The 12,981-nt window shown below is 43.1% G+C and overlaps 1 protein-coding gene across 1 annotated transcript in view; it reads left to right on the top strand.

Moving 5' to 3' along the window:
* KRT10 (keratin 10) overlaps positions 1-8,941 on the top strand; it is a 63,261-nt gene extending 54,320 nt beyond the window's left edge. Inside the window, exons 16-23 of the mRNA XM_045044175.1 lie at positions 535-568; positions 1,459-1,541; positions 2,635-2,791; positions 3,566-3,727; positions 3,809-3,934; positions 6,877-7,094; positions 8,022-8,077; positions 8,596-8,941. Of these exons, the coding sequence (XP_044900110.1) occupies positions 535-568; positions 1,459-1,541; positions 2,635-2,791; positions 3,566-3,727; positions 3,809-3,934; positions 6,877-7,094; positions 8,022-8,077; positions 8,596-8,753 (994 nt within the window). The 3' untranslated portion in view covers positions 8,754-8,941. The remainder of the gene's footprint in view (positions 1-534; positions 569-1,458; positions 1,542-2,634; positions 2,792-3,565; positions 3,728-3,808; positions 3,935-6,876; positions 7,095-8,021; positions 8,078-8,595) is intronic.
* Positions 8,942-12,981: the final 4,040 nt, after the last annotated feature.

Raw genomic sequence — 12,981 nt, 5'->3', positions numbered from 1 at the left:
GAAACACCCCAACAATTGTGTATAAAAGCCCAAAGACACCATCAGCACATGATATTCTGTTCTCCTTTGAAATTACACCTATCTTCTTCCAGACAGGGTGAACGTTTCTCATTCTAGCATGTCTCTCCGATTTTCTAGTGGGTCTAGGCATATTTGCTTATGGTCTGGAGCTGGGTCTGTCAGACCATCCAGTGGAGGCTTAGGCTTTGCCGGCAGCAATGCATGTGGCAGTTCTGTGGCTGGAAGTGGATTTTCCTGTGCCTTGGGAGGGGGCCTGGGCAATGTCCCTGGGGGGAACCATGCTGGTGGTGTCCTTGGAAACGCTGCTTGTGCTGGCTTTGCTGGAAGTGAAGGGGGACTTCTGTCCGGGAATGAGAAGGTGACCATGCAGAATCTTAACGACCGCTTGGCATCCTACCTGGGAAACGTGCGAGCTCTGGAGGAGGCAAATGCCGAACTAGAGAGAAAAATCAAGGGCTGGTATGATAAATATGGGCCTGGATCTTGCCGTGGACTTGATCATGACTATAGCAGATACTACCAGATAATTGAAGAACTTAAGAATAAGGTGAGAAATTACAAATTTGGAAATACTCAAAGTATTTAAAACTAAGAATTACCTACCCAAAGACATAAAACTAGAACAGGAAATGCCTCATAACTGTTATCTGTCATTTATATCATATTTATTATTTCTTTTGATAAAACATTCTTCCTATTAGTCAAAAATACGCACTTTGAATCATGGTTTTCAAGTAACTTAAATGTTACTAGGTTTGTCGGGGGGGTGCTTGGGTGGCTCAGTCCGTTAAGTGTCTGACTCTTGATTTCAGCTCAGGTCATGATCTCACAATTTGTGAGTTTGAGCCCCACGTCAGACTCAGTGCTGACAATGTGGAGCCTGCCTGGGATTCTCTTTCTCTCTCTCCTGCTCACCTTCCCTCTCTCTCTCAAAATAAATAAATAAACTTTTAAAAAAATGTATTTAAAAAAGTGTTGCTAGTGGGGCGCCTGGGTGACTCAGTCCGTTAAGTGTCCGACTTCAGCTCAGGTCATGATCTCCAGGTCCGTGAGTTTCAGCCCCGTGTCGGGCTCTGTGCTGACAGCTCAGAGCCTGCAGCCTGCTTTGGATTCTGTGTCTCCCTCTCTCTGCCTCTCCCCCACTCATACCTCTGTCTCTCTCCCTCTTTCTCTCAGAAGTAAATAAACGTTAAAAAAATTTTTTGTAATGTTGCCAGTTTTGAAATATATTCATTGATAAGTGTCACATTCTAAAAGTTATATGAGTATAGGAGAAGAAATAACCATATTTGTAATTTTTTAATTAAAATTTTAAGTATTTTGGCTGTTACTTAAGGAAATAGGATTTTTATGCAAAGTTAATTATGTCAAATTTTTTATTTGCTGAGAAATTGTAAGAGCTGGCGTATTTGTCCTGTCCTCCCTTTTGGCTTCTAGGTTATCTCTTCCACTATTGCTAACGCTAACGTAATTCTGCATATTGACAATGCCAGACTGGCTGCGGATGACTTCCGGCTAAAGTAAGTGATGGAAAACAATCACTCTCGAGAAAATGTTTCCTGTCTATTTAATATGCTAAATAAAATTTCAATTTTATCCCAAGGAGTATACACTCTGAAAGATGATAGGAAGTAATGCATGTTATAATACTACAATACCATATGGCACAAAGCACATTATAATATTACAATCAGCTATGCTCAAAATTTATACATATTTATTACATTTTTGAGGCAAAACATCACTGTATTTCTATGCCTGCCTGGAATAGAGCCAAGCGCAAAGTAGATGTTTATAAAATATGCATCAAGTAAGGAAAACGAGTAACTAAGATAAAATTCTAAAATGGCAAAAAAAAATTTTTTTTAATTAAATTAAAAATAAATAAATAAAATGGCATATTTGGGGGCACCTGAGTTGTCAGTTAAGTGTCCGACTTCAGCTCAGATCATGATCTTGCTGTTCATGAATTCCAGCCCCACGTTAGGCTCTGTGCTGACAGCGCAGAGCTTGGAGCCTACTTCAGATTCTGGGTCTCCCTTTCTCTCTTCCCCTCCACTCTCACGCTCTGCCTCTCTCTCTCTCCCTGTGTCAAAAATAAATAAACATAAAAACAATTTAATAAAAATAATAAAATGGCGGGCGCCTGGGTGGCTCAGTCGGTTGAACCTCCGACTTCGGCTCAGGTCATGACCTCACGGTTCGTGGGTTCAAGCCCCGCCGTCGGGCTCTGTGCTGACAGCTCAGAGCCTGGAGCCTGTTTCAGATTCTGTGTCTCCCTCTCTCTCTGCCCCTCCCCGCTCACGCTCTGTCTCCCTCTGTCTCAAAAATAAAAAAAAAATTTTTAAAAATTTAAAATAATAAAAATAATACAATGGCAAATTTTTATTTTATTGGGATCCGCTATCAGAATTTGTGTCACTAAATAAATGCCAATTATCCTACACAGAACTGGGTAAGAGAGGAGTCAAGGAAGGCTTTACATGTATACTTTTATAATATTTTGAGTCCCAATTCAATTTCCAGTGTTCAGCTTAAAGCAATTGAGGTTCTATTTTCCTGCCTCTTGAGAGAGTCTTAACTTGTGTTGAAATTCATTTAATGCCCCCCAAGGTATGAAAATGAGCTCGCTCTTCACCAAAACACAGAGGCTGACATCAACGGGCTGCGGAGAGTCCTAGACGAACTGACGCTCTGCAGGACCGACCAGGAGCTGCAGTACGAATCCCTGAGCGAAGAGCTGAGGTACCTCAAGAAGAACCACGAAGAGGTAGGAGGAGCTTTACTTCTAGTCAAACCGCCATTCTGTACATTTTAAATACTTTGGGGGGTGGCATTGCATTACAACAGTATTCCGTACCCATCACAATAATTCAAACAATGCCAAGGCATTTATAGAGAAAGAATTTTCTTTCTCCCACTCTCTGCCCTTCTGATCTCGTCTCCCGAGGTAATAAATATTAAGCATTTGATCTGTACCCTTCCATTTTTTAGGCTGATATAATATTCTATCCTTCTGAAAATGGTACATTGCTTTTGCACTAATACACCCCTTTTTGTTTGCACTACATTTATTTCTTTCATTCGTAAAAACTTATCTTGAGGTTAACCTCACTAAAGACCTCTCTGACTTGGAAAAGATGTCACTGTTTTCTCCACTTAGTGAGCCTGGCTTTAATGTTGAACCCTGCACAATAATAAACCCATTATTTGACACCTTACACCAGGCAGCTTCATATGCCTTTTTTTTTTTATAGTTATCTCCCCAAAATAGTCCCCAAAACAATGGATGAAAGATTTTCAGAAAATACTCTATGACAGAAACGCCTAAAACACCACCAAATCTAGCTGTCCCAAAGGGGAGAGTGGGGGGGGGGGGGGAGGCGAGGGGGGAAGGAAAGGAAACATGAAAAGAGAAACGGGGAGAGGGAAGAGTCACAGGGTGGAGGGCTGGGAAGTCAGGCCACAGCCTAGAGCGCGGAGAAGCAGTCGCACGTGCGCGGCACATGAACTGCCCCAGGGTCACGTTATCGTCTCCCTGCAGGAAATGCAGGCCCTGCAGTGCGCGGCGGGCGGGAACGTGAACGTGGAGATGAACGCGGCGCCCGGCGTGGACCTCACGGTCCTGCTGAACAACATGCGGGCCGAGTACGAAGACCTGGCCGAGCAGAACCGCAGGGACGCGGAGGCCTGGTTCAACGAGAGGGTGAGGCCGCCCCCCACCCCCACGCCCCAGCCCTGCCCGGTGGGCGCGGGCCCGCTCACCCCTCTGCGCCCCGCCTTCCAGAGCGCCACCCTGCAGCAGCAGATCTCCGACCACGCGGGCGCGGCCACTTCAGCCAGGAGCGAGCTGACCGACATGAAGCGCAACCTACAGACCCTGGAGATCGAGCTGCGGTCGCTCCTGGCAATGGTAGGCGAGGGCGCGGGTCGGCCTGCAGGTCGCGACTCTCACCGAAGCCCTCCTTCCCTGTTAGAGCTTTGCTTTACCTACAAATACTTAGAGCGGACGAGAACAGGGAAGACAGACACTGAGACCCTCAGAAAGAGACAGAGCGTTTCTTCCTCCCCGAGATCACTGAGGGTTTCCTTCCCGGCCGGGGCTCAGCGCCCGGTTCGTGAAAATAGCCCACATTTCCCGCGCCCAGTCCTCAAGCCCCGAAGAGCCAGCGGCAGCAGTATTGCCCCACCTGAAAACTAAGTGTCAGGCCAATGTCAGGGGGCCACACAAGGCCGACCTAGCGTCACCAACATCTCCTGGTACTGAGGGAGCCAGTGAAAGCCGCGTGGGGCTTTTCACCCCGCAGAGGAAAAGGTACACATCTGAATCCCGATGAGCCCCATCAGCCTCGTCCTCCCCACCCACCTCACAGAGCTGGGCTTTCAGCCACCCTGGCACCTCCTGCCAGTTAGTTCCCAGGTTACCATGGAGACGAGCCAGGGCTAAAACGGGCTTCCCTTCTGGGGTGTGAGCTGGCAGCACCCGAAAAGCTTGATTTTGAGAATTACCACATACATGTGGCCCAAGCGCCCCTGTCCTCATCAGGGGTTCACGCTCCCTGAGGACACCAGGCTGTAACCCAAAGGAAAGAACCCCTGTTAATACGAATGAGGGCAGTGAGCAGGGAAGGTAAAGATGACTCAAAACTATAGGAAGACTATTCTTTTATTTTTTTTATGGTTATTTATTTTTGAGAGAGAGAGTGGTAAGCAGGGGGAGGGACAGAGAATCCAAAGCGGGCTCTGTGCTGGCAGCAGAGAGCCCAATGCAGGGCTCAAACTCACAAACCATAAGATCGTGATCTTAAGTCAGACACTTAACCGACTGAGCCACCCAGGTGCCCCTAGGAAGACTGTTTTGACTTAGCCACCCTAGAAAGGTGCCGTGCTCTCTTACTATATGCTGTTTAGATTGGAGACTAACTTAACCAGGGCGCCCCTCTTCTCCTGACCCTGGTCACCACTGCTGGCTGGTTCCCGACACTCTCCCTGCCTCTCCTGGAGCCCTCTTCTCTTCCCTATTCCCTTCTTTCCTGCCACTGGAACCCTGTATCCCCATTCTTGGCAACGTGTTCTTGCTGCTGTATCCCTGGGCACAATCTTCCCTCTCGTTTCTGAGCTATGTTGAAAGAAATAAAGTCCTGAGTTCCCAGGTCAAAATGGAAGCATTTTCACGTAGGAGATGATGTTAGAAGGTAGTTAATTCTGTGCAACCAGTAGTGACACGGTTTGGGTTCAGGAGATAATCCAAAAAAAAAAAAAAAAAAAAAAGCCCATGTTAACAGACAACATAACTGAATTATAGAATAATAGTGGCATAGAACATAACTTCAATACTTGAGATTCTTTTGTCATAAGATGAATTCTAAGCATGGTCTATAGTTTAGTACACAAATCACATGTAAGTTGGGAGTTGTCTAAATACAGAAACTTTTCATATGCTTCCTGTAGTATGCATACCTGCAAGTTCATCCGTTCCTCCTTCGTCATCTACGAGCTAACCTTTACAGTGGAAGGCTGTAAAGATAGGGATGCTGTCCCCTCTGACTAAGAAGAGAATTAGCACCCTTAAAAAGGAATACCACCTGAGGACACATCCTCAGGGAAATTAAAGTTTCGAACAACAGAGCACACACCTCGCTGACGTCTTGCCTCTCGGTGCCTCCTCCTCCCCAATTCCATCCTGTTCACCCTCCACTCCTTTGCCCCGGAGAGCCCAGCACCACCCAGGTAATGCCCCAGTTGGCCTATTCATTAAGTCAGTGGTTCTTAGCCCCATCAAACCCCATCTGTGTCTGCCTGTGATGACGAGTATTTCATAACTCCCTCTTTACCTTAGAATGAATAGATGATGTATTTAGCAATACAAAAAAAATTTTAAACTACCATAATGCCATGACAGCAAAAAAAAAAAAGGAAAAATAAAAGTATTTTTAATTAAATATATATATAATATGTAAATACTTGGGCCCAACTATCCCAGAACATGTAATGAAAGAGACAGAGGCTTGCACCTTCCCCTGATAACTACATTTTGTTTTAAACAATGTAAGATCAGGAGAAGAAAAGGAAAATGAAAGAGTGGAAATGGGGGTGGACACTCAGATAATAACTAATATCAGGAGAAGTAATGACCACCCAGATGTCCTTACCTACGATAAGGGAAAGAGGAAAATTATTTTAATTGAAGTAGAAATCATGTGACCAGACAAATGACAGGGTATTCAAGTGGAAAGGAGGAGGTATAATGTTCATAAGAGTAGTGTGGAAATAATGACCTGTACTGGGTTATGAAATATATCCCTTGTGTTGGAAGCCCACCCCTGTTAAGGCATGCGTTCAATCTCAAGTGCTTCATAAAAGGCCTTTGAATAACAACAGCAAATCTGGGACAGAGAAGAAAAAGAAACAGCAGCACACAAGGCCTTGGGGCAGCGGTAGAGTAGCTCTCCGGAGACAGTAGCAGAATAAGATTGAAAAACAAATACCAACCCCAAAATAAATAAGTGATTTCAAAATATAAAATTTCCAATATGATTTCTTTTTGTGCTATCTCCCCAAAAAAGTATTAATATATAGGTTGGTCGTGATAGCAAATATTGCCTAAATAGCACAAAAGTCCACAGGAACAGTCCAAAGTCTCATGGGACAGGGCCATTTATATCAGGTCATCCAGCATGCCCGGGCCCCCACCCCGTAAATGCCTGAGACTTCCCCTGCCTCTGTGCCTCCCGTCTGGTTGTGACGAGCCCCAAGATTTCCAAACCTCACTCTGTGCTGCCGTGTGCTGAGCAGCTCTGATCTGCATAGTCCTCAAAGTGGCTTCATCCTTGCTCTGACATCTTCTGCCCTCAGAAACAGTCCCTGGAGTGCTCCCTGACCGAGACCGAAGGGAACTACTGCACGCAGCTCGCCCAGATCCAGGCTCAGATCGGGGCCCTGGAGGAACAGCTGCACCAGGTCCGAACCGAGACGGAGGGCCAGAAACTGGAGTACGAGCAGCTGCTCGACATCAAGGTCCACCTGGAAAAGGAAATTGAGACCTACTGCCGCCTGATAGATGGAGATGGGAAGTAAGTAACACCATTTGAAAATCCAGTTTTTACTTATTTTTAATTTTTTTTTGACTTATTTATTTTGAGAGAGAGTGCAAGAGAGAGCACGCATGCACATGAGCGGGGGGTGGGGGGGGTTGCAGAGAGAGAGGGAGAGAGAGAGAATCCCAAGCGGGCTCTGCGCTGTCAGTGCAGAGCCTGATGTGAGCCTTGAACTCACGAACCCCGTGATCATGATCTGAGCCGAAATCAAGAGTCGGACACTTAAACCAACTGAGCCACCCAGGCGCCCCTGGTTTTTACCTATTTTAAACCACAACCATGGACTGGCCATCCATGTTTCATGCCTCCAAGTCATTCCTTCTTCATTCCCACTGCAGAGAAGTGTGCCCACCTCTTGCCTCTGCGGTTATCTCTTCCACATTCTGTAAGGCACAGCCCGTTCCTTATTTGCCTTGGAGGACCCCAGTCAGCCCTTCAGAAAACCCCATTTGGTATCCATGTTAATCATTATAGGTTTCAAGATGACTCCCCACCAGGCTTTACCGATCTTTCACTCCGTTCCTAATATCACTGCTGCCCTGAAATAAACTACTCTATACAAACCCCAGGGACCTACATGTTTTTAAAAAGTACATATTTGTACTTGTGCATATAAAATATATTATATATGTATATGAATATATATATTCTTGGGTTTTGAATTCTTGAGTTTAAAAAAATCAAATGGAAACAAACTTATTTTATATCCTTCCCTTAGAAGACAACTATTTCCACTTCCTCTACACAAAAATTTTAATATTTTCCTTTATGGAAAATTAACATCTGTTTTTGGCATACAGAGTTCACCTGAGTTCATGTTCACCACCTGACTCAATGAATATCTCTTAAATGATAACCAGAAATATTAAAGAATAAACTGGGGTGTTTTTGTTTTGTTTGTAGCTCATGCTCCAAATCAAAGCGCTTTGGATCAGGAGGCTCAGGGAGTTCACCCAAAGGTAATTAAATCTAATTCTTTTTCTACTGCAGCAAGTACTTTTGCGTTAATGGCAATCATCTACCATGGCAACAGTCTGCATTTAAGTACTTTTAACTAAAGTGCTCTGAACTTGAAATATTATTTTTAAGTGGATGAAATTACCCCAAACTATTACTATAAATCTTTTTTAAATGTTTTATTTATTTATGTATTTATTTTAGAGAACAAGCAGGGGAGGGACAGAGAGAGAGGGAGATACAGAATCCAAAGCAGGCTCCCGGCTCTGAGCTGTGTGCTCAGAGTCTGACCCGGGGCTTGAACTCATGAAGCGTGAGATCATGACCTGAGCCAAAGTCAGATGTTTAACCAACTGAGCCACCCAGGCGCATCCCCAACCCCCCACCCCCACGCAAACTATTATTGTAAATCTACACATGCTCTCTCACCAAAAATGTACATAGTATATTATATTACATTACAACCACCACTGGAATTCTTCATCATGTAATCTTTTAGCTGGAATATGTGTATTCACAGGTGTTTTATTTCTAGAGTTATCCAAAACCACATTGGTAAAGACAGTGGTTGAAGAGATAGATCAACGTGGTAAAGTTCTTTCATCAAGAGTCCACTCCATTGAAGAAAAGACATCTAAAATGACCAGTAACAAAACAGAACAAAGGGTTCCTTTCTAGCCACCATTGAGAAAAGAACAATTTGGGAGAGGATTCTTCACAACTGCATTATTCTAAATATCAAGAAAATTATTATTTTCTACCTTTAATGATAAATCACTTAACAAAAATAACCTGGTTTCTTAGTTCACTTTTACAGGGTGTTGGGTGTTTGTTTTCAAATAAATAAAAAAGTGATTGTGCACTCATTTCCATTCACTCATGGCTAATAAATAATTGTTCAAGATTTATGTTTTTTCTACATGCATAGGGATATATTTATGGAATCTGTTTTCATTGACTTTCACTCTAGTTTTAAATTATAGTCAATATCACATGGCATTATTAACATTCACTAGGTGTAATCTTTTTTTTTTTAATGTTTATTTTTTTTTTGAGACAGAGAGAGACAGAGCATGAACAGGGGAAGGGCAGAGAGAGGGGGAGACACAGAATCGGAAGCAGGCTCCAGGCTCCGAGCCATCAGCCCAGAGCCCGATGCGCGGCTCGAACTCATGGACCACAAGATCGTGACCTGAGTCGAAGTCGGACGTTTAACCGACTGAGCCACCCAGGAGCCCCTAGGTGTAATCTTTAAGTATCTCACCATTTTTACATGGGCAAATAATCTGGAAAAAAATTAGAAATTCTCCTGTGATTGAAAAATCCCATCACTAGATGGCGCATTCCTGGTATTCTACTGGCAAACCTATCAAACTGGAGATCTGGATACTTCCCAGGGTACTGTTCCCCATACAATCAGGATTATATCTGGAAAGATCCATAGCAATGAACTTTGTGTGAATAGCTTTTTTTCTAAAGCAAACTTTTTCTGTCAAGCCCCAGAGAGCAAACAGTTCAGGCTTTGCAGGCATAAGGTCTCTATTTCAACTATTTGGCTAAGCCATTGTAGCAGAAAAAGGCCACAGACAATAGATAAATGAATGAGCATCACTGTGTTCCAAAAAAAACTTTATTTATGGACACTAAAACCCAAATTGCAAATAAGTTTGACGTATTATGAAATACTACTCTTCTTTTGATTTTTTTTTCAACAATTTAAAAATACGAAAACATTCTTAGCTTGTGAGCTATACAAAACCAGGAGGCAGACCAGATTCAACACACCAAGACCTGGTCTAGAATTTAAAATCTCACGAGGTTGATGAACATTGATGAGGGAGCATAAGGCTGGCTGAGGGCAAAGTATAAACTACCACACCCCCCACCCCCAGCTGGGATATGTGTGACATTCCTCGGGTACTTCTGGCTGCCTGAGAACAAAGGAAAGGACAGAAAACAAACGGCTAAACTGGTAGAGTCTCCATCAGTTTACAAATATCTTAGTAAATTATAAGAAAAAGGTAATCTTATCAATAGCCTAATCTCCAGGAACTTTCTACTGTCTTAATGATAATGCTTTGCTAGAGGGAAAAACAATCTTAGCCTGACAATAGCTAGGCCTCCAGGACTCTGTGACTCTTCTTTAGTATATGGAAATCCCTTTAAGACACTTGACTTTATGTCCCCCAGCTCCCTAGTATATATAACCAGTCACTCTTCACAACCCCAGTGCAGCTCTTTCTGTCCACAGGTCCTGTCCCCGTGCTTTAATAAAATCACCTTTTTGCACCTAAGATGTCTTCAAGAATTCTTTCTTGGCCATCAGCTCTGAATTCCACCATCACTGCAAAACTTCATTACAGTTACTGTGTCCTTCCATGTTTCTGGATCAAAATGTATGGTAAGCAGTCTTAATAGATGTTACATTCCCTAAAAGGAGAGTGGCTCTCCTATTTCTGTAATATGTGGTCTGATTCTGATGACAAGTTCCGGTGAAGGCAGGACTTCTCCCCAACAACACAGCAGTCACATGGGAGTTCAAATACTCTTCCAAATACACAGCATACAGGGCCAGATGCATAATTTGCAGGTGTAAGTGCAGGATGAAAATGTGGAGTCTTCTTGTTCAAAAATCAGGGGGGAAAAGTGTCATTCAAGGCACTAAAATATAAAGTTGTTTTCCTGTCTTCTGCAGTCATACACTCTACTTGTCATGTTTTTCTTATTTGTTGTTTAATGTCATTCGCAGTAAATAAAAATTAAAATTTTGACTTATTGGCATAAATTTTGCCATTCATTTTTATGTTGGGAAATACCCATTTTAAACTCGAATATAAGAACATTTAACTTGTGTACAGAATCTCCAAAATAACACAATTTATATTTCATAGCTGATACATGTGAAAGAAAGGAAAAAATTCTTCCTTGACTTTTCAAGGTCTTCCAACTAGACTAAGAATTAATTTACGTGAGTCAGATTAACAGGAGAAAAAAACCCAACAAAGTCTTACTACGTGCTCACGGAGACCCAATAATGAAAGTGAGACCCAAAGAAATGACCCAGGCAGGCAGTTTTTATACTTCTTGGACAAAGAGAAAATAAATCTGTGAGCAGTAGACAGGACAAAGGAAACTTAACTTTGGGAGCTTCAATTAGTAAGGAATTCTAAGCAGAATTAGGGCTAAGGTAGTAAATCAGTAAAAAGTAACAAGAGTTGTTTACACGACTTTCTTGGCTCTAAATTTCCCATCTCTGGTAATAAGGATGTCTCTTTACCTCTTGGTATAGAGAGGGTACGTTTCACATAGGAGATTTATTTCCTGCTTTCAGAGGGACAGAGAGGAGGGTTCGAATGTCCTTCTTGTACAGGCTTTCTTAAGTAGCTTTTATTTAAAATAGTATGCCAAAGTAGCATATTTTGGGGCAGGCTGCCTTTTGTTAGCCCCTACAAATATGTGTGTATTTTGTTCTTACCAAAACAGTGGAAACACTGCACCAAACCAACTCAACTCGTTTTCTTTCACTTCTTTAAACAGTAAAACCTTGGATTGTGAGTAACTTGTTCTGCGAGTGTTCCGCAAGACAAGGCAACATGTCTAATAAATTTTAACTTGATAAGCTGAGCGATGTCTTGCAACATGAGTCCTGCGTGACGCCAAATGTCACATGATCACAACCGAGCCAATGGTTCTTGAAATCCCCAGATATACAAGTGCTTTGGATTACAAGTGTGTCTCCAGAACAAATTATGCTCGTAAACCAAGTTTTACTGTATGCTCACATTCTACCAATGCATGCCATTGGCATACTGATGATTAACAAAGAGACAGGAAAAGAAGCAGGGAGTTGCCCTATCTTTCTATAGCATTGTTTTCAGCATACAGGGATATAACAATATGCGATAAGTTTCCTTGGAAGTTCATGTTTCTTAGAACACTGCTGCCTTCTTTCTGCATCTGAAACAAATTCTACTTGAAGGAAAGCCTGGCCTCTCGGGGTTGTCAGAAACTCTACTTACTCGGTCATGGACATACAGACATATTTCTATACTCCTCTGCTCAGACACTTGTCCCATTGCCCCAGCGGCCTTCGCTTACAAGACCCAAGTTCAGGGATAAAATTATTAAGACTATCAAGATGGTAACAGAAAAGCATGAAACCAAGCGTGAGGTCATTTGGAACATGAAACCTTGTGTGCTGCACAGATTCCCCAGTGATGAAGCCAGCCCGGCTTATCAGGTGTGCTCATAACACATTGATTTTAAAAACACTGTCTCCATGGTGACTGGCTTTTCCTCGTGTGATACAGCGATTTATAATAAGAAACATATTTTCGTCCCATTCCTGGCACAGAGCTCCCAAAATCCTTGGAAGTTCCAAGGTGTGGAGAGGTTTCGAGATTCTTTTGTGATGTTAACGAGGTGACTTTTGGAAACTAAACATGGAGGGTGGTTGCCAGATGAGCCAACCTTGGGATGAGGAGGTTAGAACTTTTCAGTCCCACCCCCAACCCCACCTCCTGGGGGGGGGGGAGAGGGGGGAGGAGCTTAAGTTCAATCACTAAAGGCCAATGATTTAATCAACCACACCTATGAAATGAAGCCTCCATAAAAACCCCCAAGGACAGGGTTTGCAGGGCTTCCAGGTGGATGAACATGTGGAGACCTGGGGGGAGTGGTACATCCAGAGAAGGCACAGAAGCTCTGTGCTCTTTCCCATACCACGCCATATACATCTCTTCCATGTAACTGTTTCTGACTTCTATCCTCTTATAATAAACTGGTGATTTAATGAGTAAAATGTTTCTCTGAGTTCTGTGAACCACCCTAACAAAATAATCAACCCAAGGAGGGGATCCTGGGGAAACCTGTGATCTGCAGCCAGTGGTTTAGAGACACAAGTGAC

The sequence above is a fragment of the Felis catus genome, chromosome E1 (genome assembly GCF_018350175.1).
Source record: "Felis catus isolate Fca126 chromosome E1, F.catus_Fca126_mat1.0, whole genome shotgun sequence".
Taxonomy (NCBI): Eukaryota; Metazoa; Chordata; class Mammalia; order Carnivora; family Felidae; genus Felis; species Felis catus.
The sequence above is the reverse complement of the archived record's forward strand: the minus strand, read 5'-3'. Positions and strand labels throughout refer to the sequence as shown.